The sequence below is a fragment of the Cygnus olor genome, chromosome 8, assembly GCF_009769625.2.
Source record: "Cygnus olor isolate bCygOlo1 chromosome 8, bCygOlo1.pri.v2, whole genome shotgun sequence".
Lineage (NCBI taxonomy): Eukaryota > Metazoa > Chordata > Aves > Anseriformes > Anatidae > Cygnus > Cygnus olor.
This window is the reverse complement of record NC_049176.1, coordinates 11,472,158-11,499,086: the sequence shown is the minus strand read 5'-3', so window position 1 is coordinate 11,499,086 and position 26,929 is coordinate 11,472,158. Positions and strand designations below refer to the sequence as shown.

General features: G+C 53.2%; 2 protein-coding genes across 2 annotated transcripts in view; one reads left to right on the top strand and one right to left on the bottom strand.

The window, feature by feature from the left end:
• The window catches only part of FAM163A (family with sequence similarity 163 member A), a 10,752-nt gene extending 4,300 nt beyond the window's left edge, over positions 1-6,452 (top strand). Inside the window, exons 2-4 of the mRNA XM_040565641.1 lie at positions 2,589-2,685; positions 2,775-2,889; positions 3,559-6,452. Coding sequence (XP_040421575.1) covers positions 2,797-2,889; positions 3,559-3,963 — 498 coding nt within the window. The 5' untranslated portion in view covers positions 2,589-2,685; positions 2,775-2,796 and the 3' untranslated portion in view covers positions 3,964-6,452. The remainder of the gene's footprint in view (positions 1-2,588; positions 2,686-2,774; positions 2,890-3,558) is intronic.
• LOC121073995 (ADAMTS-like protein 2) lies at positions 6,446-26,929 on the bottom strand. Its single transcript, XM_040565640.1, has 18 exons — positions 26,712-26,929; positions 20,391-20,533; positions 18,596-18,671; positions 17,997-18,099; positions 16,886-17,031; positions 16,075-16,198; positions 14,730-14,810; positions 14,153-14,328; positions 13,454-13,883; positions 12,551-12,971; positions 11,953-12,059; positions 11,257-11,386; positions 10,692-10,905; positions 10,281-10,436; positions 9,732-9,902; positions 7,886-8,062; positions 7,115-7,259; positions 6,446-6,991 (listed from the first exon to the last, which is right to left on the bottom strand). The coding sequence occupies exons 1-18, from the start codon at positions 26,784-26,786 to the stop codon at positions 6,873-6,875; spliced, it is 2,994 nt and encodes a 997-aa protein (XP_040421574.1). The 5' UTR covers positions 26,787-26,929; the 3' UTR covers positions 6,446-6,872.

Sequence of the window (26,929 nt, the reverse complement as noted above, 5' to 3'; positions counted from 1 at the left end):
CCCCCCCTCCCCCGGCCGGCAACGGTGGGCCCCCATAACCACAAGGCACTTTGCATCCCTGATGCCCCTCATATCCCTTCAAAAGCAAGGGGGGATGAGGCTAAGCAGGGTTAATTTCCCATACAACGCTTCTGGGGCAAACCCACATGGCTTGAGACACCACGGGGCACAACACAAAAAAACATCATATTGGAAGTGGGTGTCCCAAACCCTTTCTGCTGGGAAAAACTCTTCTCGCTGCCCTCCGCAGCAGCCTGGAATCAGAGTTTTCCCGACCCTGCTGTGATGGGGTTGCAGATGCCATGCCCAGATCCCCCCCTATTTCTGAATTAGGGATGGCTGCAGCCAAAAATCCAATTGAAATGCTCCTGTCTGGGCTGGGGCCATATGTGGACGGGGCGGGAGAGGGGGGCTCTTTTATTTGGGTTTCTTTCTGCCCTTACCTGCAGCCCTGCAGTGCAAAGCCCCGGCTTGGCTCTGCAGGTGCTTGACCCAAGTGAGGCGAAAAAACTTGACCCAAAAGAGGCCAGGAGCTGCCCTCTGCTCTGCTTGGAGGCGGCAGCCCCTGCTGCTGTTTTGTTCCAATTAGGCCTGTTAGAGGATTCTGGTAAGGCAGCGGCTGGGCTAATTTACCAGGCAGACATCTCATTGAATTAGCCCCGCGCTGCAGAGCGAAGCCGGGGGAGCAGAGCCGGGCTGGGGCCGCTCCGGCGCTTTGCCGACAGCACCCTGCCTTGCACAGGGCTGGGGGCACCAGGACAGAGCCCCGAATCTGCGTGGCGTCCTGCAAAGCAAATCCCCGGCCGACTGCTTTATGGGCACGGGAGCTGGAGCCTCGCCTCCCAGCTGCGCACGTCTGACGTGGGCGGCATGGCAGGGGAATAAATATAGAAGCCGCTCGCTTCCAGAGTCACTTTCCAGGCCGTAACTTTGCGCTGCCACGCGGCATCAATTAAAGGAAATGTATCTCTGCGCCAAGCGGCTCTGCGTGCACGCCCGGAGGAGCTGGATGCGGCCGCTCCGGGCGTTGTGTCCCCGCTGGGGATGGGGGGATGCCACCCACTGCTGCTCCGCTTGTCACCGGGACACGGGGTGGTGCAGCCCCAAGGAGGGGAACCCCCTAATGCTGATAGAGATATTGCTTTAATTGAGCTGTGGCTTAGGTTCTGGTGGCTCCTGATGCCCACCCTGGGGATGAAGCCCTTTCTGAGCCACCCAGGCTCTCCTCTGGCTCCTGTGGGGAAGCTGGGCTCACTCCGGGGGAGTGGAGAGCTTGGGGACCCGTCCCCTGTCCCCATGCCACGGTGGGGCAGCAGATGCCCCATCCCCGGGGCCGGTCCCTCCTTGCTGAAGCTGCTCCCCGCAGCTGCCCGCTCGCTCGCTCCAGACCTGGGGCTAATCGGATGCTGCCCTCAGAGCTCTAAATCAAATCACGGCTCCCACGAAATGAAGTTTTCTGGATGCGGGCGGCTGCCTGCAGCATCCATCACCGCCCGGCTCGCTGCATGCTCCCTCCCCGGGGCTGCCAGAGGTCAGCGTTTGCCTTTCCCGGCCAAACCACTGTCGTCTCCTCCCTCCTAATGGAGCTGCCTTGGGATATGATAACACCACCAGGCGCTGTCCTGTGTCCCCAAGCTGTCCCTGCTGCCCCCAGCTCCTGGCAGCACCTCAGGGTGCAGCTCGGTTGTAATGGCAGCGTGTCCGTCCCCATTGTTAGCTCTGCTGACAGATGGTGCTATCAGCTGGCTTTTGGACGTATCGATTTCTTGGATTTATTTATTTTATTTTTCCCTGTCTCACATGTGAGAGCAGCTTGAGGAGGAAATTAAACACGAACCATCCTCTTGGCTTCGTATGGTGCCTTGCTGAGTGCTGGAAATCAATTTGCAGCAGGCTGGACCTGCCGGGGGTCGGTCTCCTGCAAACCCTATGGTGGGTGGCAGAGGCATCACGTCCCTCCTTGGCTGTCCCCTGTCCCCCCCGTGTGGTCCCTGGGGGGGCAAAGCCTGCAGGAGGACCTTGGCTGGCCCCTTCCAGGGCTCTGGTCCTAGCGATGCCCTTCCCAAAGCTCAGGCTGGCGCTAGGGGAGCAAGAATCAGGATGCGTGGAGGGATGGAGAGGGAGGGGAGATGGGGACGGTGCTGCCTGGAGCCGTGCTGCAGAGGAGCGGGGTCGGCAGGTCTCGCCTCGAAGCTGCCACCCCCCTCCATCATCTAGGGCCACGTGGGCAGCGGGTAATTAGATCTCCCCGGCTGGCTCTGGGGCCCTATCAATTAGGGGCTGCGGGGCCGCTGATGAAGTGTGGCTGCGCCAGCCCTGCCCACGCTTCCCCAAAACCACTGCATCGCCCAAGGCACGGGATGGCCCAGCAGGGCTTCCTGGGTGCAACTCGCTCATTTGGGCTGAAATCACAGATTTCGGAGCATCCTTTCCCAGCCCAGTGGGTTGGTCTTCCCCATTTTTGCAGCACCCTGCTGTTCTCCCTGTAGAAGTCAATTATTTTACCATGGTGCTGGGGATGGACCGAAGAAGACAGCGGGCAGGGGGATGAGCTGACGGCACCTTTTCCTCCTTTTCCCCCCTCCCAGGGCCACAGGCATCTCCCTGGGGCCATGCGGAGCTGCCAGTCCCGGCCGGCCACCCCAGGGCCGGCGTGACTACGAGGCTCGGCCACCGCTTTCCTGGGTAAGTGGCCCCCGGGTGGCAGGGGGACGCGATGCCTGTCCCCATGTCCTTGTAGCCCCCAAGCTCTACGGTCACATCCTGCCTTTCAGAGTTTGATGGAGAATCGGTCGGATGACAGCGGGAACTGTTGTTATCACCGGGGGAATCCTAGCGACGGTGATCCTACTGTGCATCATTGCCGTGCTCTGCTACTGTAGGCTACAGGTGAGTGCCGGGGGCGTCCCCGTCACACCGGGGCTGCGGGGATCCCAGCAGCATCGCTGGCACAGGAGGGGTCTGGGGGGCTTCTCCCTGGTGATGGGCAGGGAGCTGCAGCACCCCACCTCCCTGGGTGCTGCTGTTCCTCCTCCCAGCACAGGCTGCCTCCCCCAAGGCTTTTGAGGATCTGCAGTGCTTGCTCATTCAGGTGTAGGCTTGGCTGGGTCTGCAATAACAGACGGAGAGCTTTTTTTTTTTTTTTTCCCCCATGTAAATTAGACGAGGAGGCTTTCAACAATGGCCGGCTACAACCTCCTGCTTTTTAAAAGTTAATGCAAAGTCTGCGCCATGCAGAAACGTGATGGGAAGCACAGCGGTTACTCGGGGGGTGGCATCCCAAAACACCTTCCCCATGCAAACCCTGCTGCCAGGGCAAAGGATGAGTCCCCCCCAGCTGCATCCTTCCACTCCTGCTTCACCACTTTTCTCTTCCCACCTCTACTCTGTTTGTTTGTTTATAATTATTTTTATTTATTAACAGAGTCGAGGCTGGCCTTTCTTAAGTTGTGGCAGCCAAATGTGATGGATGAGGCTGAATTTCAGCCTCTCCCCATTCCTTCCTCTCTAACTCATTGTGCCCGCGCTTTCTCATAAAGCCCTATCCCTCTCCCACAGTACTACTGCTGCAAGAAAGATGACTCCGATGAGGAAGAGGAGGAGGAGGAGGAGGAGGAGGAAGAGGAAGAGCCCGACCTTCCCGCGCACTCTCATCCCGGCACGTGTAACGCCTGCAACTCCCGCATCGTGGATGGGCAGGGCAGCCCCACGCCCGTCCCCGAGCTCAACCAGCACGGGGCTCACCCCCGCTGCCCGACCTGCTCCCCCTACAGCTCCCCCTTTTACATACGGACCCCCGACATGGTGCGCAATGGGGGTGAGCGGGTTGCCTACGCACCCGCCTGCTACAAGGAGATGGGGCCGCCCGTCAACCTGGCGGCCCTGCAGGGCTTCGCGCTGAGCCGGCACGGCGTCCTCCGCGAGAGCTTCCCCCCGCCGAGGGCCATCAGCACGGAGGTGTGACCCCCCCCGCAATGCGCCCCGCTTGAGGGATGGGGATTTTCGCCCCCCTGGCCGGGGGGGTGTCCGTGCAAGGGAGGAGCGCGGGACCCGTGCAGCCCTCCTGCTGAGCCGGCACGGCAAAGCTTTACGGGTAAGGGAGACATCGAAGGAGGATGTTGAGACGGCGGTCTCTGAACCCACAATAAGTGTAATTACTACTCTATCTCCTGAAGGGACTTGTCTAATGAGGGCTATGTACAGTACAAACGAACCTAATTACCCGAGGCTCCCCGGAGTCCCCACACAACCACCCCGACGGATGGAGAGGGGAGCCCCCGCAGCACGGGGGGATGTGAGGAAGGGAAGGCCAGGACGCCGTGAGCACTTTGCTTCTGTGTTAGTGCCGAAAACAGGGCACCGGCTCCCGGCCATGTCAGTCTGCACGCACGTGGAAGAAGTTACCAGAGAGGATTTGGATCGCCGCGAGGGGAGGCGAAGTCGCTTGCGAGACCCACGCAAATGGGCACAGGTAGATCCCTCTGCAGCCAAAACCCCACCTCTTCCACTCCTCACGAGCTTCCTTAGGAGCGGTTTTAGCTTGGGCCCATAAAGATATCAAGACTTTACTTACAAGGAGGTTTGCACCCCTAGGTAACTGCAGTTTGATCACTTTCAGCATCCAAAGCCCTACCCAGACCCCCAGCCAAGCACAGCTGGTTTTAGGATGGCTTTTGCTCGCAACAGCAGAGACTGCCGGGTCAGGTCTCCTCCTGTACAAGGATCACAACCTCTAATGGAGCATGATTTCCAGGTGCTCGGGGTCCCCCTTCTTTTACTTCTGGAAGAAGAGGCTGCAAGACCCGAGCCTGGGCTCGATGGCTCCGCAGCTGCTAACGACAGCTCAGCCAGCGGCTCCGTCTGCAGAACGAACGTGGGAAAGTTCCTTCTTCCTCCATAAATCAAATTAGGTGAAAAATGACCAAAAGGACATCTCCATCATTCACGGGCACTTCCCATAGCAACCAACACTCCCTGTTAATGGCAGGGGGAGGGATGCAGCCAGCCCAGCTCCCCCTGGCCGTGCGGATGCTGCTGGAAGCAGTAGCAGGAGCCACTTGCCTTGCCTTTGCCATATCGGGCAGAACTGCTCAGAAATTGAAATGGTTTGGTTTGGGGATTTTTTGCACCTCCACAGTTTGGAAATCGGACTACCAGAAGGATTTGGATTGGTAATTCTTGACCTCCCCATTCAAGCACAGGTGAAGGAGGTCTCGGTATGGAGGCATGTGCTGCATCAGCCTCAGATGTCTTCGTTAGCAGGCAAAAGGCTAATTGACACGCTGGACCTGCTCATGGCTTGGCAACTCTGCTCATACCACCCAAAGAAAAGGAGCCAGACGAATGCCAAATGTGATGACGGTCCTTGCAATCTGAACACCGTGCCCCAGCCCGCATTTTACACAGCCTTTTGAGCAAACATTATGCACTGTCTCCTCCATCTCCGGACCAGAAAGACATTGCATTTCCATTATCCCCAGACTCAGTCTAGCTGCATCTCTTTTACAGTCTCCTTCCATTCTCCAAATAGTGAGAGCAGGTCTTCATGGCCTCTCACGTTAAGGGCAGGCAGGGGGAAGAAGAAAGTTAGCAGCAGTGAAGCTCCCTGGCTGATAGTCCCTGGCTCCCATCCAGTCCTCCTCCCCAGGAATATAGTCTCTAACTGTTTTTCTTGGCTAACCCGGCGAATCCTGTCCTTTCCTGCTAGAGCTCAGCTAGGTCTCCTTCCTGTTCGGAGCCATGTGAAGTTATCATCACAGCGTGACCCGAGGGCACGGCAGCTCCCGACACCCAACTCTACCTCTTGGCGTGAAGCAAGGCTTCCTACCATGACCCAGTCTGGTTGGAATAACACACCAGGCTTTGCTTCTGTGGTCACCCCTCTGGTGAGAGGAAGGCAACCATATCATCATCACCATCACATGCAAATGAAATGTGACCTGTCGCCAGCTAACAGGGTGCCACGGCTGGTGAGGCAGATCCCAAGTCGCCGGATGGCCAAGGCGAGGATCGTCCTTGCAGCCAGCACAAACCCCTGGCCTGGCATGGCTGCAGATGGATGGGTGAGTCCGAAAGGGCAGGAGACACGGGAGATACAGCTGTGGGTTGTGAGGTTTGGGGAATGGTGGAGGAACAGCACAGGGTGGGGGCAGGGATCTCAGATTTTTTCCACTTCAGATTTCTCCTGTTATTATTCTCTGTCTTTGTTGCTGAGCTATGGGTCCAAACTCAATGTCAGAAATAAATGAGGACTTTGAAATACAAAACAGGAGTGATTGCTGTTCTTTGGCAGGCAACACAAAATGGGGTTCATCCAGTGCTGCCCTATAAGTGTCCTGGTGCAAGGATTTTTCCACCTCACTTTACCTGCTCCTGCTCTTGTTCCTCTCACGTCCCTCTTCCTCCCTTGCCCGGACCTAGGTACATGCATCCCAAAAACCACAGATTCATGGTTTAGCTCTTTATTGTGACACAGAATTTTTGGGCTGTGTTTTGGAAATTACCCTTGTAGTAGAAAAATCTGCAGGGCAGGGCAGAGCGACTGCTGCTGTGGTCTGTGCCCTGCTGTGGGCTGGCCTCTGTGCCCCACCACCTCCAACTAGCGCTCTTCAGAGATGACTGACAGCAGGGACAGGCTTTCCCAACTCGCTTCTCAGTAGCTTTCTAGGAACTGATCGTTTGTTTTGAATAAAAACCTCTTGGTGGAGAGGGAACGGTGATGACTAAGTCCTAGGAGTCCTTCCTCGCTGAGCAGGCTCGTCTACAGGGACTGGCTCCACAGCCAAGCCAAGTGGTGTGGCTTCAAGTGGTAAAGTCTGGCTCAAGGGGGCTCTTGCCCCTGAATTTGGAAGGGAACTACAGGCTGGTAGTAGTCAGGGTGACTTGAGCCGACACGACCGGCAGCAAGCCTTCCTGTAGTACCAGTGAGAGCACAGCTTCACCTTCAGCACCAGCACACAGTTGGCCGTCGCTTTGTCTTCACAGTCTTCTTCTGGGGAGCAGAAGCATCCACAGAAAGGGTTACAAAGGGAGATGTGCTTCCCCCAGTTGAGAGCTGGAGGAGTAAAGGGCTCCCAGGGCTTCTCTCCCTCCCTCCCTGCCCTCCTGGCCTCACCTGGTGCCTCTGTGGGGCACGGCTGGAGCTGGCACGTCTGCCTGGCTTCTGGTTTGGAAGCAGGGTCGCAGCCCTGAGCCAACGCTTCCCCCTGGTAGCACTTCACCTCGCGCAGCCGCACACCAGCACCGCACGTCTTGCTGCACTGTGGAGATTGAGGGAAGGGATCGTGAGAGGCAGGTTTTTATTTTTCTGTAGGTCCCGAGTTCTTTCTTCCAGCAAGGCCTCCCTTTGGAGACTATTCTTGAGGAGACTTGGGTCAGATCCCACACTGATCTCAGATTTAGCTCCCCTTTGGTTGCTGGAGGAGAGCCTCTGGAAGCTGGGGCAGGGCGAGGGAGGAGTTCGCTTTCTGCTTTTTAATGCAGCTCAGAGTTGGTTTTGCTTTGAACACTGATGCTATGATCGACGATGGACAAAATGGCTGCTGTGAGTCAGCCCCAGCTTTGCCTACCCCCATTCCCTAAATGCTCACTAGTGAAAATCAAGGGAAGGACAGAACATTGAGTCCTGGCAGAGGAGACATGGCTGTAATGCCTGCAGTGCAGTGCATGCTCTTGCCTGAGGCCATAACCCACATGCTCTCCAGCTCCTGTGTGCCAGTCTCTCCCTCTGCTGCCTGGTCTGCTAAATGAGAGAGCTCGCAGTCCTGTCCAGTCCTACCAGAGCCCTCAGCAGATCAGGATGCTAGAAATCCTCAGTGCAGGTTGTACACCATCAACCAGGGTTATGAGGCCTCATCTCCCCCTTCCCCACCTCCCTGAGCCCTACCTGCGACCAGGAGGTAGTAAACCATGTCGAACACGGCCTCTTGAAACAGGCAGCTTGCTCCTCAGGCTTCTGGGAGGCTTCACAGCGCTTCTCAGGGTACTCCCTGTACACCCCATTCTCCAAGCCTGCGCACAAGATGACCCTGGTCTTCATCCCTCGCCCACAGCTGGCATCACACTGGGAAAGAAAACATAACAAATGATGCTCCTTGGCTGTACAGCTTCAGGTAAGATGGCATCCTGCTCAGAAGCAAGGTGCTTAATGTGTGCTAACACCAGTCTGATGGGGGTAGTCACAGGAGCAACAGCTGCCTGCAAGGGAGCTGAATTTCTTGGGGAGCAGGGACAGGAGCTGGTTGTCTGTGTATAATCCATCCACGGGGGATGCTGAACTGAGCTTGGCTGGCCTGAGAGCAGCTACCACAAGGGACCTGGAAGAGTCAAGGTAAGACTACAAAAGGCTGTTTCTGTCTTATTTTATGTACCTCTATGTCCTCAAAGACCGTGTAGCATATTTGTGCAGCAACCTGTATCTTGGAACGCTGACAAGCAGTGTGTGGGCCAAGGGGATCAAACTGGTGCACTACAGGAGAGCTGCATGGAGAAGTACCTGAGCTCAGCCCAAAGCCATGCAGGCATAGGTGGGAGGGCTCAGCTTCTCAGGGCAACACCAAGAGAAGCAGGCAGTAGGAGGCAGGATCTGATTCTAGTTCTGCTCTGCTCCCTGATGCCCACAATAGCAGTTGCCAGCTTGAGATTTCACTGCCTTGTGCCTGTCTTCACCATGCCAGGGCCAGCACAGCTGGCTTGCATCCCTCCTGAGTCATCCTGTGAACAGCTCACCCACAGCTGATCAGCTGAGAGAACAGAGCAAAGATGCTGGCACAGGCAAAGGCGGGGAGCCCAGCTGGCCTTTCAGGGTTCAGGTCAGTTTAATCATCAGGGCATAACTGAAAAATTGTACCGCAGCATTGTATGTGACCCACACCATGGGCCAGAGCAGGAAAGGGTGACAGGACTGCCACAGGTCCCCAGGTTTAACCAGTTTCTGCTCATTAACTAGTGCTGGAGGGACACAGCTGAACGCAGTCAACAACTAGGAAGGCTACAAAAAGGAGAACAGAGGCTTAGCTGTGGTTGGAGGGGGAGGGAGAGCTTGGTTGTTTCTCTGACCTTCTTCCTTAATGCTCTGTGAATCCCTATTTTTCTCAAGACTTTACAAGGTCAAACCCCACAAGTGAGTCAATGTGTTTCTTCTGGATGCTCTGGGATTTGGACCAGCTTGTCATGGGAAGCCCAAAGCCCCTTGACCAACAGAGAGGGAGTAGGCTGGTGAGAATGATGGCTGGATAGAATGAGGCATCTGGGCCATGTTCACTTGACTCTGAGTCCTGAGGCAAGTAAGCGTTCTTGGGCTGGATGTGACTTCCAGGGCAGGGACTTGGGCTGTGGTCCAGGCTTACCTCTGGCTATTATTAATCAGAGAACCAGTTGTTTTTTCTGGGGCTTTCTCTCTGGTGGTGGGACCAAAATCTTGGGGAGGTGAGTGCAGATTCTGGACAGAGCTCTGCTGAGGTGCCTGCAACTGCCAGCTGGGAGCCAGAGGTGGGAGAGGAGGTGGATTTCCTTAGGACATTGCTGCCCTCCAATGGAGGTCCCTGGGAAGGCAGCAAGTGCCACAAACCTTGAGGTACCAGGGGGACAAACTGGGGCGTTGCTCCTTCCCTCTTTGTGGAAGGAGCTATGACAAGGGTACAGTTCTGCCAAGGGAGCCAGGCACCCACCAGCTCCTGTGGGATGTGGGGTGGGAAGGAGAGCTGAGGACACGGGGCTGGGCTGGGCTTTACCTGGTCCCACTCCTGCTCCACCCAGTGTGCAGGGCAGTTCTTGTCTCCACACGGGTGGACAGCCAGGGGCTTGGCGGCTGGGTCACACTGGGCGTCAGAGATCACCTTGCCCTCCAGGTTGCGACACGCGACGAAGCGGCTCATGCGTCCCTCACCACAGGCACCTGAGCACTTGGAGGAACAGAGGGCATTTAGATACAGCAGGGAGGTTGAGGGGCCACCATCAGTGGTTTGCTGGGGGTCTTGAGCCTGGAGCCTAGGCTTGCATTTGGGGCTGTGTGGCACTCGACCCCAAGGGTCTTTAGAGGTACATCTGGTCAGGGGGGTCCATTCTTCAGGTGCCAGGAGGTTCCCAAATTATTAAAGAGCTCCCCTCAGACTTAACCAAAACTTACAGCATGGAGAGGCAAAAATGCAGATTATCACTGATTCTCTAGCCTCTGCCAGACGAAAGCCAGCAGACCAGCAGTGTGACTGCCTGTCTGCCCTCTCCTGCCAGCCCTGTACCCCCAGCGTCAGGGGAGGGAGCAACAGTCCCTCTGGACTCACCGGGCCCCAGTCGGAAGCAGTCCAGCGGCGGTCGCAGGGGGGTCCTGAGCACGCCTTCTCACTGCTGGGCTTGCGGGACTCGTCGCAGAGGGGTGCTTCCACCGAGCAGCGCACCTCCCGCTTCATCGTCCCCTGGGTGCCGCACCGGGCTGAACACTGCAACAACACAGAGCCAACCCCTGGGCTCAGAAGCAGAGCACAAGAGGGACAAGCAGAGGTGTTTTCTTCCTGCTGCGGACAGGGGAAGGGCCCCGGCAGGGGAAGAGAAAAGGGGGTAAAGGCAGTACTTGCTTCCACAGGGCACAGTTGGGCAGGGCTTCCTCAGTACTCACCAGAAGGAAGCGCCAAACATTTGTCATTTTCCTCCAGGCCCCTGCCCATCCTCAGATGCAAAGCTCCCCTGCTGCCTACCTCAGACCACTCGGAGAGCTCCCACTGAGGCCCACAGGCCTTGTTCTTGCAGGCTTTCCTCTCCATGGGCCTGGCCAGCCCAGCTGACTCACAGAGGTCATCATAAACAGAGCTGTCAAAGCCCGGAGCCAGCATCTTCCAGCAGCGCACGGTGCGGTACTGGTAGCCCTCGCCGCAGGTCCTGGAGCATTCGCTCCACCGGCTGGTCTCCCACCTCCACGAGCACCGGGAGAGAAAGCACAAAGGAAAACCCAGGTAAGGGGAGCAAGGGACAGAGGATGGCTGGGGAGTGCTTGTGTTCCTGGGACTCCCTGACCCAGTAACTGCTGTTGTGAAACTGCTGATCACGTAGATGTTGGTGTTAAGGGGGTCTGGTCTTGAAAGACAGCTTTGTGCTTAGCAGGTAATTTAGACACAACAAATTCCTTCCCTTTTTTGTGCACATGAAGGTATGTGGGTTTAGCTATTTAAGCACAACTTCCAGCCCCGAAATGGCTGCCGAGACAAAAATAATCCTCACTAAGATGTGTAGTACCCACGGACCGTTCATGTTGTTCCCACTCACCTAGGCTGGCAGTCCCTGCCTGTGCAAAATTCGTGAGTAGGTTCTGGTCGGGTCAGGGCATCACAGTATGTTTCATCCACTTCCACTCCATCGTACCGGACACACATCGCATAGGAGGCACTGATACCTGCTGGACAATTAAGATCCTCTTTTGGTCAGGCTCTACCAGATGCAAAAGTCTCCCTCAACTATGATTAAATTATTGAAGACCGTTCACTGCCTCTGAAACTCTACCTGCAATTTTAAAAATACCAGTGTTTTCTCCATCAGCAGCCAAAAAGGACCTCCCTCGCACGATCAGTTGCCTAGGAAAGGCTTGAACTGATAAAAGGCTCCAAACAAAAATCAGCCAGATGCTCTGGATGGCTCTGTTTCTCTCCCCAGACTCCTCTGAGGGTTGTCATCCTAACCTCCCATCCTGGGAAGGAAAACTGACGCCAAAACTCATCCTACAAAGTACGGAAATTCACGATTGCACCACTGATTACAAGAGTCAATCACTTCAAGATGCCACTCTAAGACCAATGGCATTGCAATAATGCCCTGGTTTTCCACCAAAATGCATCTGCCCTCTCTAGATACCATAAAAAGAGGGAACCAAATGGCAAAGAAATTGGGGGCCAGTGTGTGAATTCCAATTAAAGGAAGTTACCGGGATGAACCCGTCTTGAAAATAAGGATCAGGTCTTCACCTACCTGAAGTGCACGTGGAGCTGCAGGGGGCATAAGCTGAGACCTTCCAGCGATACATGTCAGCCAAGCTGATATCATCGTGGCCCACGGGGCTCATGTTAAACTCATTGCTGCAAAGAGAGGAGGTGGCATGAGATAAAGATGAAAATTGCTGCAAACATGAAATGTATTAAATTTCCTCCTTACTTTCTTTGAAAATGGGATGAAACCCATTGTTCCTGCTCTCCATCACCATCTCCCCCCACCTTGGACAAGATGCCCTAATGACAAGCAGAGAGTGCAAAACCTTGATCCACCTCCTGTATTCAACTAGCAAGGCTGTGAATAACCACAGCCCTGCAGGTCCTTCAGAACCTATTTAAATGGATCCCTTTGAGGCAGGAGGACACAAAATAGGTTCTGGAAGCTCTGTGTCAGACCAGGAGCTACGCCAACCAGTCTTTGGGGGACACACCATTGCTCAAGGATCTCCAACAGCTGCCATGGAGAGACACTGGAGAACGGGGACATCAAGGACAGTGGTGAGACTACCAGAGGATTGGTTCAACCCTCCCTCCCCAGCTAACCACGCTCCTGTTTTGCCCAGGAAACCAAGTGCCACCTTTCAGCGCCAGGGGCTTGCAGAGGCTCTGCCTGGCTGATGTCCGCGGTTGTGCTGGCACCTAGCAGAGGGCTCTCCTCAGATGCCATCACGCTGTAGTTGCTTGCTTCCCCCTGACTCCCAGCATATGCCTCCACCTTCAAGTCCTCCAGTGAGTTCTTACGGGACGGTGCTTTGTGGAGGCCCTGCAGCCACCGGGCAGCCGTCTGGGTCCATAGTCCTGCTGTGGAGTTCCTCTGGGCCAGCCTGGCTGCCAGGTGCTGCAGCTCCCTACAGAAGGCAGTGTTGTGCAGGTCTCGGTGACACAGGCGCCTGAAGAGACGAAGCCTGGAGGACGCTGCGTGGCTGTTCTCCGAGAGCTCTGATCTCCTCGTGCTGTAGGGTACGGCTGTGCTGATGGAAATCTGATTGAATCTGAGGGCTGGAGTAGAAATGGGGACGCTTTAACTGTCTTGTATGACTTAGACTTCAACACATGGCTTAGGTGTCTAGTAAAGGGAAAAAAAGTATTTGGCCTTAAAATCATAAGGTGCCAGCATGGTGCACCAACAGGCTTTAATTGCCCTGACCAGCCTCACATGGCATCCCCACACGCTCTCTGTCCACAGCCCAGGAGCTCCATTTAAGCTCAGTCTGGCCTCACCTATGTTGTAGGTGAGTTTTGCTCCTAGTTCTGTTCCTGAATTGTTTGGCTTTCCCAGATCAACCTCAGCTCTGCTCCCCTTCCCTTAAGGAGCAACCAGCCCTTACTGCTCCCCGACAGTCTCCACCCCTGCTATTAACCATCCTTCTCTTCTGGCTGCCCCAATGGGAAAGCCACTCTAGATTTCAAGTAAGCCAATAAGGAACGTCCACTTTCAATGAATGCAGACTTGCAAGAGAAAGAAAAATAAAGCAACCAACCCAATTCTGTTTCTCCACCGATTGCTGCTGCTTCGTCCTCCTCTTCCTCTCCTGCTGTGTTTGCATGGTAGACCTGTCTTATCTGGAAGTCATACTTCTCCTTTTCTTCACCTTGTTCCCAGACCCAGCCCCGAGGCTGACTGGTGGAGTTGGTCTGGAAGAAGTGTGGATGGCTGAAGCCTAAATCTGCATGCCTTTCTCTTAGGGGAAGCTGTTCACTGGTGTCATCTGGTGGCAGGGAGAGCCATGTGGCATTGGAGTCCTTGGCAGCCCTGGAGTTGGCTGGAGCAGGATAGTTCTGGCTGGTCTCTAGCAGGTGATGATAGCGAGGTCTGTCTACAGCAGGGGCTGCAGTTCGGAGAGGTGGTGGTGTCTGTGGTACAGTGTAGTCATAAGTTACATGTGGCATTTTCCCATTGAAGTTATAGTACTGGAGGAAACAGGGAAGAAAACAAAAACCATTTTATTTTAAGGGCATGTATTTTACAGAGACCTCTTCTAACCACGGCTACACTGTGACAGATGATAAGAGAGGAAAGCATCGTCACAAACCCAAGAGGAAACCCTGCAAGGCAGTACCTGGCTTCCTCAGCCACAGGCAATTCGGTTGGGAACAAGGTGAATATTCCACTTGCCTGGGGAGGCTCACAATTTTGGGACAGGCGAGACAGGAAGGCCTAAAATTAGCTCTTCACTTACCATGGCGTTCAGAGACTGGTTAGTGGGCCCATGAGCTATGATATACTCCAGCCCATCTGAGTTCAGGCTCGAGGGCCGCCGGTACTTGAAGATCGTGCCAGCCACCCTGAAGTTCTGGGGGTTGTCAATGGCAGAGTTGCCGTTGAAGAAGAAATGCCCGGATTCATCAGCGAGTGCTTCAAAGAAGAGAAAAAAGAGACAAATATGATATTCCATACAGAGCACTGAGGCTGCACTGGCTCTAAGGAGAACAAATGGCTTGTGATTGAGAAAAGCCCTCTAGAAATCAAGGAGCTCAGGCCTCTCCAGCACTGATCTTCCACTTAGATCACTGGTGTTCTGTGCTTGGTGCTTTCACTTCTCTCTCCAACAAGAGCACAAATGTCTTCATAGCAGAGACTGTCCCCAGTGAGCTTGGTTTCCAAACATCCCTCCTGCCCCTGGTTGCTGGAGACGTGGTAGCCTTGGCTCTGTGCTACCCTGGAGCTCACAGATAGTTCTCCCACAGCAGGGGAGTCCTCCCACCTCCCAGGCAGCTGAACTGGCACCTCCACATTCCTCTGGATCCTCTGCTTACCCAGGATGTTTTCTGTCTTCCTGCGCTCAATGATGAGGATGTCCGTGGCACCGGCAGGGATGTTGGTGATGAACACATAACCTGAGGAGCAGGAACAGAATGGAGGTGAGGAAACCCTGAGGACGAAATAAAAAGGTGTACATAGACAAAGAAGTTTGTGGGATAAGTGTGCAAGTAGGATGGCAGAGCTACCCCTAGCAGGTCATTTAAGGACATAAACACATCACACCAGGCTGTGAGCTCCAATCCTAGCTCCCCTCTGAAATCCCTTTACAGATGACCATTACAGGTCTCTAAGGCTCAATCTGACTACAGCTGGGTTTGTTAAAAAGGAATTGTACAAGTATAACTGTGTGGCTTTAGGCGTATGCTCTCAAGCTTTCTGGCAAGAGCACAGAAAAAGCTTACTAGTGACTAACGTTAATGCTGAAGGGTGGAGGGAGAAGAGTGCAGGTCCCCTCAGCTCCTGACTCAACAGAATTTATCTCAAGAGGAGCATAAAGATTGACCTTTAAATGGAGAGGAAGTGAGAAGGCTCTTAAAGTTGTGTGGGTTTGCCAGCTTGTCTTTCCTGATAGAAATTCATTTTTTTTTTTTCCTGCCCTGTAAGATTTTATGAGAGCTGGAACAGAATGCCAAGACTGTTTGTGTACTGCTAGAGAGGTCAGCACCATTACCCCGACCTGGAAAGGAGCCCAAGTGCTTCTCTGGTCTAGCATCCCTGTGGAGAATGAGGTAGGCTAGTGGAACTACAGCAATGTGAAATGACATTCTAAAACATCCTCAAACCACAGTTAATTACTAATGAGTATACCACAGTCTATTCCTTCTATGAGTGGAGGAATGGGCCATGAGGTGGCAGGAGATGAACCGTTAATCTCAGCCCCATTTCAGAGGGACTGTCCCTCAGCTGTGACAACCATAGGACTGGGGAAAGTTGGAGACTAAGTGCAGGCTGAAACAAATGCCATGACCCTCATCACAGGAACCTAAGCTTCCAGTGAATGCCTAGCACAAATAAAAGAAGATTCATTGACCTCTTCACATCGCCTGAGGTGGGGGAGATGCCAAAATCAATAAGAACAAATAGATCCCCAGCTGCTTCCTACAGTAAAGAGGTGAAGGGAAAACTTGCCAACCTAATATACAGCACATCAAAACCAATCTCCTCTGATTAAGCTAAAAGGATAAAATACAGGCATTTAAGCAGAGGTGGCGACACTCTTCAGCTCTTTCCACCAAGCAGCTGGGAAACTCCTACCCGCATTCAAGCCAGTCACCCTTCATGCCAGTTGGTGGTAAGAAGTAGCAGGTGAAGTCTCTGGACTGTGGTAGCAGGGAGTACCTATCTGTGAGATTGCCTTTCGGAAGCTGCCCGAGACACGGTGGCAAGTGCTGCCGTCCCCTCCACACACCCTGCATCTGTCCATCGTCCGGGGCGAATACAGGCTCCCATCGCACCCCACAGGCTGCAAAAAATAAAACAAGAAAAGGTTTTTTGGGGGGCAGGGTCTTTTCAAGGAAACGCTACCACATTATTTAGGTGAGGTTCTGGGTGTAGGTGTAGGGTAGCTTGGAGCAGGGTGGTGAATGAATGAATCTGACAGCAGCAGAAATTCACTGGTGCAAGTTGTGACCATTTACATTGTGCCCCTGAAGCTGGGACAGGGTTGTGTGTGTGTAGGTGAATGGAGCAAGATTTGGGTAAGCTGTTTCAGTTTGTTCTGTAGCTGTCTTTAAGCCAATCCTTTGCACTGTAATAGTGACATACAGCATCACCCTGCCGGAGATGCTGCATCAAAGGCAGGCCTACTTGAGGTTTTAAGACGCCTCAGTGTAACACTACACACACCCATCCTTCATCCTTGTTGCGTGCAGGAAAAATCAAATATAAGATTTTTCTTTTCAACTTGGATGACTCCGAAAGCAAACCTGCAATTCTAGTCTTCTGTGTACTGGGAGGAAAGTTCTGTTACTCAGTGGGAATGTGAATGTAATGTCCTTTGTGCTCTGTTCTAGTCCATAGGCATTCAAAAGGGAGCATAATTATTCCTGCCAGGCCTTGGTTTCACTTCCCTGCTGGGGCCCTTGGCCTTGGAGGTTCCACCACACATTTATACTCCCCATTTCTGTGTTATTTCCTTCCAGAGCCTCACCTCACACTTCCCATTGATGCAGACTCCTTGATGGGTCCTGTCCTTGCAGGAGGTACCATCCTGTGCTCGGGCCATCAGCTGTCTCTCTCCGCTCCGAGTGGTGCACTGGAGGTCGCAGGGCTTGTTGGAGATGCTGGTGTAGTCATCTGAAGGGACAGAGGCAGAGCAAGGTGATCGGAGATGGGCAGTGAAGAAGGGGACTTTCCTCTTACCAATGCTGCTGGTTTGACATCACCTTTGATGTTCTTGCTTCTTGAGATGAGACCCCAAGGCTACAGATCTTCTGGCAGTAATGGGGTTGTGGTATGAGACTGCAGACGGGGACCAGGCCTGGCAGAAGTGCTTCTCAATGGCAAACCCTCTTCCTTGCCATACCCTCTCCCCTTTACAGTGCCATCCTTTGTGCCAGACAGGGGAATCTGCCTCAGCAGATTCCAGATCCCAGGCCACACATAAATACACAAGAGCAAAAAAGACCTGTAGGAGAAGCACCAACTGTACCGACCACGGCCAGCTACACCCCTTCCAGCTGAGCAACTGGAGCTAGAGGTACAGATGTTCTATGTTCCCTTGGCAGCTAATGGAAAAAAAAAAAATAGGCAGGTCCAGAAAGACAGTCATGTCTCAGAGGAGCTGAATCTGGGCCTCAAGGGCCATCTGGCAAGCCACGTGAAGCAATTTATCTCCTCTGCGCAGGAAACGGATGGACATCCTGTTCAGAATAACCCACCACCAACCCAGTGGGAAGCACACTGGGTGACAGAGGCAGCCAAAATGGTAGAAGGCACGCAGGGAGTGAACAGCCACTCTGCCAGGATGTCTGCTGGTTAGCTGAGACACCTCAGAGAAGCCTGTGTCCTGTATGCCCGCCAGCGCTTGCTGACATAGGATCCAAAACAGGAGCAAGGTGGTGAGAGAGAAGGCCTGGCTGGGCAGAGAGGTTCTGTGAAGAGACAGGGAATGATTTCTCCAAAGGAGGTAGCAGAGGAAAGCACTTCCAGACCAACGAGGAGCATCCATCCCTTGCCCCCTGTGTCCTTCTCCTGTGTCTGAGAAGATTCTGTAGGTGTTTTCTCACCCTGATCCTTTGTGTGAAGCTGTGAAAACCCACCTGGATAGAGGGGCATCCAGTGGTAGTAGCGCTTCCCAAAGGCTTTGGCATTGAAACTGGAGCACTGCTGTTGTTTGAAGCTTGCTGTGTTGGCTGGGCAGGGCTATGGAGGGAATAAACGTGATCAAAAGCTCCCTATGTTGCAGCCATGGCTGTGACAGCTGCTTGTCCCTGCTGCATCCTTGGAGGATGAAAATGCCCTGTCCACCCTGGAAGGAATCAGTGATGGACTCTGAGGTGCTATAATACAGGCAGAAGGGCCAGGCTTCCATCGCCTCAGATAGCTGTATTTAACAGTACTGCAAAATTTACTTACAGCAAAGGGAAAAGCATACTGGAAAAACTTCTTCCCTCCCCCCACCCCACAACAAATATATCTATAATCTAATCTATCTATCTATATCCTTTTCCCCCACCTTTCAGTCCCAGAGAGTAGAGCCCATCTCCCCTGTTTTCAGAGGCACGCTGCCCCAGGAGTGGACCATGCCTCTGACAGACCAGTTGCACCCTGACTGCTGGTGCTCTTGAAGCTCCAAGTGCAGACCCCTGCATCCCACATCCCCCAGTAAGAACCAGTCGGTGCTGGAAGTGGTTCTCACCTGCTGCTGGCACAGTTGGTAGCGTTTGGCTTGGCCAACACACATGGTGCTGTTTGTTCCCTGGGGCATCTGGAGCCTGCAAAGCAGAATGAGAATGCAGAAATGAGCTAGAGGTCCATGAAACACTAAGAAAGTGAGGATAACTGAGAAGTCAGGCCTGACTTAATGGGAAGAAGCCATGCTGGCATTTTATCAGAGCAAAGCTTTCTGTATCTATGCTAGCCAACATCTCTGAAATATATTTTCAGTGCTTTTAGGTGGAGTGTGATTTTAAACTACTCTCTTTTTGGGGCAGTTTGAGTGGACAGGGAGCAACTGACGTATTGCCACTGCTGTGCCCCTTCACCTCTGAGCTCCAATAGGGTTGATCTGACAGAAGGGCAATAGACCAATAGATCCACCACTCCTGTGGAAGCACCCACGATTTGAAATGAGCAGGGGAATTGATTTCAGAATTCACTGAGCAGTAGACAGAGAGATGGCACCTCCCATGGGGAATGGACACCTTAAAAGATTAACAGGAGAGGTTTGGTACAGGTAATGGACCAAAAAAACCCATGAATTTCTCAGCAATTGACGCTTTAGCTCTCGCCAGCAACATTTGTCCAAGTTCTTGACGTGCAAATGCTGAAAAAGTTCTTGAAAGCTGGGAAGGTGTGGGGAGAAAGGCTAAGACTGCAGATTAAGGCACTGTGCTCTGGGTAAAGATCAGCAGCAGACAATGGGTTAACAGTACTGGGAACTTAGGGTGCACAGTAGCCATACTCAAGCTGGACTGCCTAGATGTACTGCAGCTATCCCTGCAGAGCTATGCTTTATACAGTGTAGGCAAAGCTTAAATTTGCACCACAAGGCTTCAAAATCGCCGTGCCTGTCAGCTGAAGCAGGGGCAGTCTGCAGACTCAGGCAAAAATTGTTTCATGGGGCACAGCTGGCTCACAAGCTGTTTTGCTTAATGCTGCAGCACCTTTTGGCTGGGTTTTATGTCAAGCAGAGGCAGAGACATTGGCAAGCCTCGTCAGTGGGGAGGCCGCATCCAGATGGACGGCACCTCAGCACATCTGGACCCTCACGATGCTGCCAACCAGCCCACATAAAAGAAGTTTCCTTCCGCAGGAGGCAGAGTAGGTGGGGGGCTCTTGTCTGAGCTTCCTGCGCTCTGGAGTGCATTCACGCAGAAGGGAAAGGGGCCGGGCAGCCCCTGCGGCTTGCTGTGCTGTGGGATGCTGGCTCTCATTAACAGCTCGGGAGAAGCAGGTTAGTGAGGTGCCCGAGGAGGAGGGCTTGGTGGCAAGATGACCCACAGGGGACAGCTGGAGCTCCCCACAAACTTTGTTCAATCAGTGCCAGGGCTGTAGCAGCTGCAGGGGACAAACGGAGATGCTGTCAGGTGACAGCCAGATAAATGACAGGGGGAAAAAATCTTGCCAGCTCTGCAGGGAGTGAAAAGGGGAAATTGCTGAGGCATGGCTGAGCTGGCTGCTGCCAACCAAGTCCCCAGAAGGTGTCTGGGAATAAGGGCAAAAATCCTACGCACGGGAACTGGCTACAAGTCAGGGTTAGGTTGGTCAGAGCAGCCATGGAGAAGCAGGGTTTACGAAGGACAAGGGAGGAGGAGTAAAGCTGGTCTTCTCCAGCCCACAACCCTGTCATCTTCAAGTCTCCCCCAGGCCCCAGAGCTTGCTCGCTGCCCACCTGCCTTCCTTTTTGAGGCCCTACAGAGCCCAAAACGTGGGTCGAGGCACCCCTCTGCCCCTTTAGGGCTGGCCAAGGGGTGCTGCAGGGACAAACGTACCTCTGCTGCAGGCAGTGCCTCTCCCGGGACATCACGCCTCCCCCACAGGACCGGGAGCAGGTGGACCAGGAGCTCCACTCTCCCCACCACTTGGTGACTTCTTCATCCCAGGGGCCAGCTCCATCAGCTGCCTCACTACTGTCCTGACAGAAACAGAGGATGGTTAGCTGGGGAACCCGGCGGCCCGCTGCCTCGGCCGGAGGGAGGCCTGACAGAGGCTGCACCCGCAGGATGCCTCTGGGACCGGCATGATGTGAAGAAGGGCTCTCAGGTGGGACGTGTGGTGATAATCCCAGCTGCAGCCTGAGCCAAGGCCTCGCTCCTGAGTTGGATATGCCCAGCAGATCGCAGCCCCAGCTGCCCAGCTGGCTCCGATGAGTGGTCAGGAGAGAGGAGAAAGGCTGTGGGGGGCTGGGGCAGGCATCTGTCCTCTGCTGGAGCCGCACCACAATGAATAAACTCCTCTTTGTGCATAAGTCGGCTCAGGTCCAAGCTCCTCACCCTGCAACCCTCACAAAAGTCATTTTCAAGAGTGCTTCAGAAGCAGAGCCCCTTGCAGTTATCCCATCTCACCACTGCGTTGCTGACCTCTCGCCACCAACCCCACAACGTGCTCCCCAGAGGGCTCTCCCTGACCCAGCATGCCTCGCCAGGGCTGATCCTTTAAATTTGGCAAACCTAAGCTCCTCTGGCCCCGACGAGGTCATTGCAGCAGGCTGCTGTTGGCTCTGCCTCTATAATTCCCAGCAGGTAAGTGACTCTTTGTTTTAGCAAGATTTTTTTCCTTGCGCTGTTCTCCCGTTCTGTGTCTGATGGCCTAAAAGCTCCTTGGGACTTTTGCAAACTAGCACATACAAGAACTAATTTGCTCTTTGCTGAAATACAGCTGTGAATAGTGTTAAATGCAGCAATGAGTTTACCACAGGGCAGTGATTGGAAGTGATTTACCCAGCGGAAAATGCTGACAGTTTATCGGTATTAGCAGAAGAAAATGAATAATTTGTGCATGTGTAAGATCCGTTATGTTTAAGTAAAGGCACGGAGAAGCAGTATCAGTGCTACTCTTAGCAAAATGTGCAGGCTTGTGGCCGCAGCTGATAGTCCTGTCGAGAAGAACTGTTCTGCAGAAGCATAATTGATGGATGTGAAAGAAAACTCAGCAGAGTTTGCTCCTTGCTGAATGTGCTCTGTTCACTACTTTGGTTGACTGCCTCTTGGCTTGACGCTCTTTTATGGTGTAATAAAACCAAAGTGTTCTTCATCTTGTAGTGTAATTCCTGCCCGAGAATTTGCTGTTTCTACAGCATCTGCCAACAGAACATCCACTGGGCAGAGGAGATGCAGCTGTTTTTGTGCAAATGTTTTTAAGTTGTAACTTAGTATGTTTGAAGTGCGCATAGCGCCTTTTCTTGGCGATCATACGCCAGCCAGAGCATGTTGAAAATAACCTGCTCTGCTGCAAAAAAAAAAAAAAAAAAGCACTACGTTACCTGATGCTTTACTCTTTGATGATTACAATAGCTAACTGTGAAAACGATACAAAATTCTTCGATGTACTTGGATGTCCTGGCTGGATTTGAGTTGTCTGACTGAGACTGAGAGCTGTGGCGAGCAGCAGAGTTGCTCAAGAGAAGAATTAAATTTAAAAGAAAGAAGCATGTTTTCAAAAGGACCTTTTTCTCTTCTGCCAAATGCTCATTTCAACCTGTGTCCTATGAGAATTTTTGTCTGAGTGCATATGATCAGACCACAAATGGAAATACTGACTGTGTAGCTTCCAGAGTTACCCAGGACAGAAACTAAAGGTCTCTCACTGTAAGGTATTTTCAGTTCAAGTCTTTCCCTGACCCCTCCTACGCGCCTCTGTGATGAGCATCTCAAGGCCTGGGGAGGAAGAGCTCTTCACAATTGCAGGGAAGGAGAAGAACAGTGATTTATCTGTGTCTGTGTGGGGAGCTCAGTGCAAAGCAGCTTCTCCCGTAGCTGGGGTATTAATCAGAGCTGACATCTTTCCATGTGGCTGAGTAGCTACAGAGTACCACGGGGCGCGAGCACTGCCCCGGGGGAAGGCATGTGGACCAGAAGCTGCAGGATTGACACAGTTTTTCCCCAAGTGGTAATAAAAATCGGTGTATTTGTAACCTACAAGATGGTCCAGCTCCACAGATCTTACAGTCCATATAGGTGAGATAGTACAGAGGGGAAACGAGCAAAGAGAAGTGAAATGCCCTGTTCTACTGACCTACCCTGGTATGAAAAAGATTTTGTGTGTTTAGAGTAAATGATCCACAGGCCCTGCTGCTCTCAAAAGCAAGACAAGCCACAGCTGCCTGCTGGATCCTCCTCTGGTCAGTGCCCTGCTTTCAGCTTGCTGGTGCTCACCTCCTCCTACCCACCTCGATCGCGGGCATGCCTTGGGCAGAGGCTCTTGCTGCAGCTCAAGCAGCGACAGCAGATTTGGAATAAAATGTGTTCCTCTATATCTGTAAGCCCCTTTGTACTCCCTGTTCCTGCTTCCTCCCCTCAGTGGAAGAATCAATCACACATTAAGTAGATTGATTTGGCTCTCAGGTTTTCCATGACCGAGCTCCCTTGCTGGTCCTTGCTCAGGAGCATTTATTTACTCGTGCAAGCAAGGACAATGCTGAGCTGTCGCCTTGGCCAGTGAGACTTACAGCATGACAGCATCTGAGTCCTAGGCCTGGAGATGTGGAGGGCAGACTCAGGTACTTAGAGCTGGGGCAGCAGGTTCCGATCTGTACTGAATTTACTCTATTGTCAGAAATAAATCTGCATTAACCATGACACACAAACAGCTCTTGTTTTCAATTAGAGATACTTGAATTTTCCAAATTTCCAGATAACAAATTAAGGGCTGTGGGATAGACTCCAGATTAGATAAGCTCCTAGCTTTAGTTTCCCAAGCTCCTGAGCAAATCCCACACTCTGTGGAGAAAGGAAAGTCAGATGGGCTTTAAAACAACTCTTTTGCACTGCCTAGTTGTGGGAGATGCTAAAGCTGCTCTAACTTGTGTCGTGCTGCAGAACCACCCATGGAGCAGGCTAGAAATGCTGGAGCAGGAGACAGGAGCAGGTCCAGTGTTTGCAAGGCTGGTTCTGCCTGGGCTTGGATGGGGGCCCTGCCCAAAGCAGGGAAGAGGATCAGGTACAATTCCTTAGGTGCTGCGAAATGTTAAGGCTAGAAATTACACCGGTAGCAAAGACAGACCATGCTCCAGCTCAGCCAGGTGCTCTCCACAAGAATTTCCCTCGAGGCACTTGTGGCTTGGCACAAGGTGATCACACAGCTGCAGCTCTTCCTCTCTGAGGCTAACCATGCTGTTTCTGTGCCTCACTGGACAGAGGCCGTGCAAACACGCAGGTGAAGCTTGCCCTCCTGTCCCCTCGCTGGGGGGGGACCAGAGCTTTAAAACCACAACCTGCTGTAATCTGAGGACCAAGGCGTGTAGTACAGCCTGCGTGGACTGGTGCAGGGGGGGACCAGGAGCACTCTGCTGTGAATTATGCACACAAATCTTATTCTAGCCCTCCTGCCCAGAGTGAAAAGATAAGGCAGGGCGGGGAACTCTTCCAGAGTAGAACATCTGCCTCCAGATTTGCCAATCAATGATGGAAACATCAGTCTCTAAGCCAGCACCACTGAAAGCTTTTTCTGTCTAACCAAAGACTCGGCAGCTGTTTCCCTTCTCCCCCCCATCGACACCAAACAAAGGCTGCCACAAACAAAATGCTGCAGCCCAGCGCAGGAGGGTGAGCCCAGGCTGACATCCTATCGGTTTTCCAGGCAGTCTTTCTGAAGAGCAGAAAGGGACAAAATAAATCCTCTAACAATTTTCTGCCGTGCGTCAGATCAGCTCTAAACTACAATGGGTTTCCCAGAAACCTGGGAATAATGGCAATGACTGTGTCACTGGCTTGGTCTCCCATATTGCGTATTGAATCTCGGGATTCATTAGTCTGTGTCTTGGGGGGAAAAAAAAAGCTTTCTAGGAAGACAGACAACAAACATCCCTGTTCAGCTTGCCTTAATAGAGGAGCTTGCAGGGGTATGCCCTTCTGTTGCAGCCTGACATGCCTTAAGGCCCTGACCACCACTGAAGGGCACAAGTAGCTGTTGTAAGCTCAGCCCTGTCAGAGCTTCTAAGACAACAAGAAACAGCAGCTGGAAATGAACTAAATTCCGAACAGACCTTTCCCGAGGTCATTAACTGTGTGTCCTCTACCAGAAATTTCCAGGATCCTTTACCTAAAGGCTTCTCTCTACAGCAAATTTTGCTACTTACTGAAATACTAAGTAGCTTCAGATGTCCTAATGCCTGGAACGGACGCCAGATTATTATCTTACACTCCTGGAAATGAATGGCCTTGCTCAGCCCCCCTGGTCTGGGTTCCCTGTGTTGTGCTCTGATCAAAGCTGCGGCAATAAACTCTGCCGCAAGCCCTGAAAAAAAAAAAAAATAGCGTTTGCAATTGTGCCCTGATGTTTTACCCAAAAAAATGGTGTTTGTGTAAAGCTATTTCTTATTCTGTCATTGTTTTAGCCTATTTGTGTAGAGCTGATAGTTTGTATGAGAGATTCAATGTTGGACGCAGATACAAAACTAGATTTTGCTTAGAAATATTTTAACAAGATACTACAGAAGGAATTTCCCATGATGGGAAAGTACCCAGAGGTAAAAAGAGACCTACAGAATAATTTTTATGGGATTAGGAAGAAGACCAATCTGGGGAAAAATGCTAAACTTGCGAAAGATGTGATATTGCAGCAGATAAGTAACAGAAATCTGGACATATAATGAGGCACAGATGAGAAGCAAATTAGAAAGCTGGTAAACAGAAGCTAGCAAAGAACTATGAAGTACTGTTTATAATCCTGCCATGAAAGAAAGTTCACAGGCATGTCATTATAAAATACTTGATCCAAGTTAGTTAGGTCATTCCCTTCAAGTAGGAGACCACGCTTATTCCGGGACAGCCTAGTAAAATGGATGGAAATCTCTGAAGGGAAAGAAGGGAGCAATATGGGGTGTGCAGGACAGGTATCTCTATCACCAGTTTTTTTCAGAGGCATTGAATACACTGAGCCGAGACAGCTCCACACAGGGAGGAATTTGCTTATCTACGGACGGAGGCTTTCTATCGCATTCTCTGTATAACCCTGCTGTAGAAAACCAGAGAGCAAAAGCAATTGCAGGTTAATCCCTTAAAGACCGTTGTGTGCGCGGCCTGGCACGGAAGATACCGATCGAACGGTATGCAGCAATACCACCAGCCATGCCTGCAGCCAGCTTGCAGCGTGCAATCTTTCATCTCTGCGGGGTCACCCGGAGCCACGGAGTCCTGGGTGTCCCCACGGGCGTCTGTACAAACACAGCTGCTACAGACAGCAGGACCCCGAGCAGCCCAGGCTTGTGTACGCAGTCACGGACCTGAACAGACTCCTCCACGCCGAGATGAAGGATTTCACGTCTGCTCAGCTTGACCCGGCTTGCTCTGCCTGAAGTTTCTGTCTGGCTGAGCCCTACAGTTAGGGGGTAAGCAGCGCAGGCGGTGAATGCACGTGGAAGTAAAAGCGCAGTGGAAGCGAGACACCGCCTGAGCTTAAAACGAGGACAACCCCAGCTCAGGAGGCGCTGCTGGACAAAGCTGGGTGACCCGCAGTAAAGCTGCGGTGTCTACTGCTGTGCATAAGATAGCTTGTGCGAGATTGCTTCACCTCACCGTGGCTTTGTCTGGGGAAGGAAAAAAAACACTCACAACCCTTTTTCCTTCTGTTAGCAGAGCAGGATCTCTCTTGCACAGAGCGACCTGGCCAGGAAGCTCGCACATGGAGCCACAGGGTGTGTGGTGACCCCTGCAAGCGGGGGACTCAGCCGGTGCCCTGAGAAGAGGAGTCTGGCCTCCTGCCACAGGGGAAGGAAGGGGAAGGGGAAAGGGGAAAGGGAAAGGTCTCACTGAGGGGGCGCCAGGCTGGAGGGACAAGGGGAGCGCCGGGCTCTGGCTCCCGCACACGCACCTTAGGGGATAAAGGTGTCCCTAAACCCGCACCCGCGGCTGCGGGAGGCAGAGCGGTGAGCAGAACCCCCGTTTTCATCCCCGCACGGCTGTCACCTCCCCGCCAGGCACGGAGGCGAGCGGCGAGGCCCCGCAGCCCCCCGCGGACCCTCCTCGCCCCGCCGGCCTTTTGTTGGCGGCGCCCGGCTCCAGGCGGGGGCTGAGGGGGGCGCGGAGCCGGGCAGGGCGGGCGCTGAGGGGAAGGGCGAGGGGAGAGCGGGGGGGGGAGGCTCCGCCGCCGCTTACCTTAGCGCCGAGGGGGGCGGCGGCGCGGAGGAGGAGGAGGAGGAAGAGGAGGAGGCGGCGGGGAGCGGCGGCCATGCCGCGCTGCTGCTGCTGCTGCCGCGGAGGAGGCGGCGCGGCGGCGGCCCACCAGCGGCCGTGGCAGGAGCCGCCGGGGCGCGGGCCGGCATGGCTGAGGGAGTTAATGACTTTACAACCTGCCGGGCGGCCGGCAGCGGCCC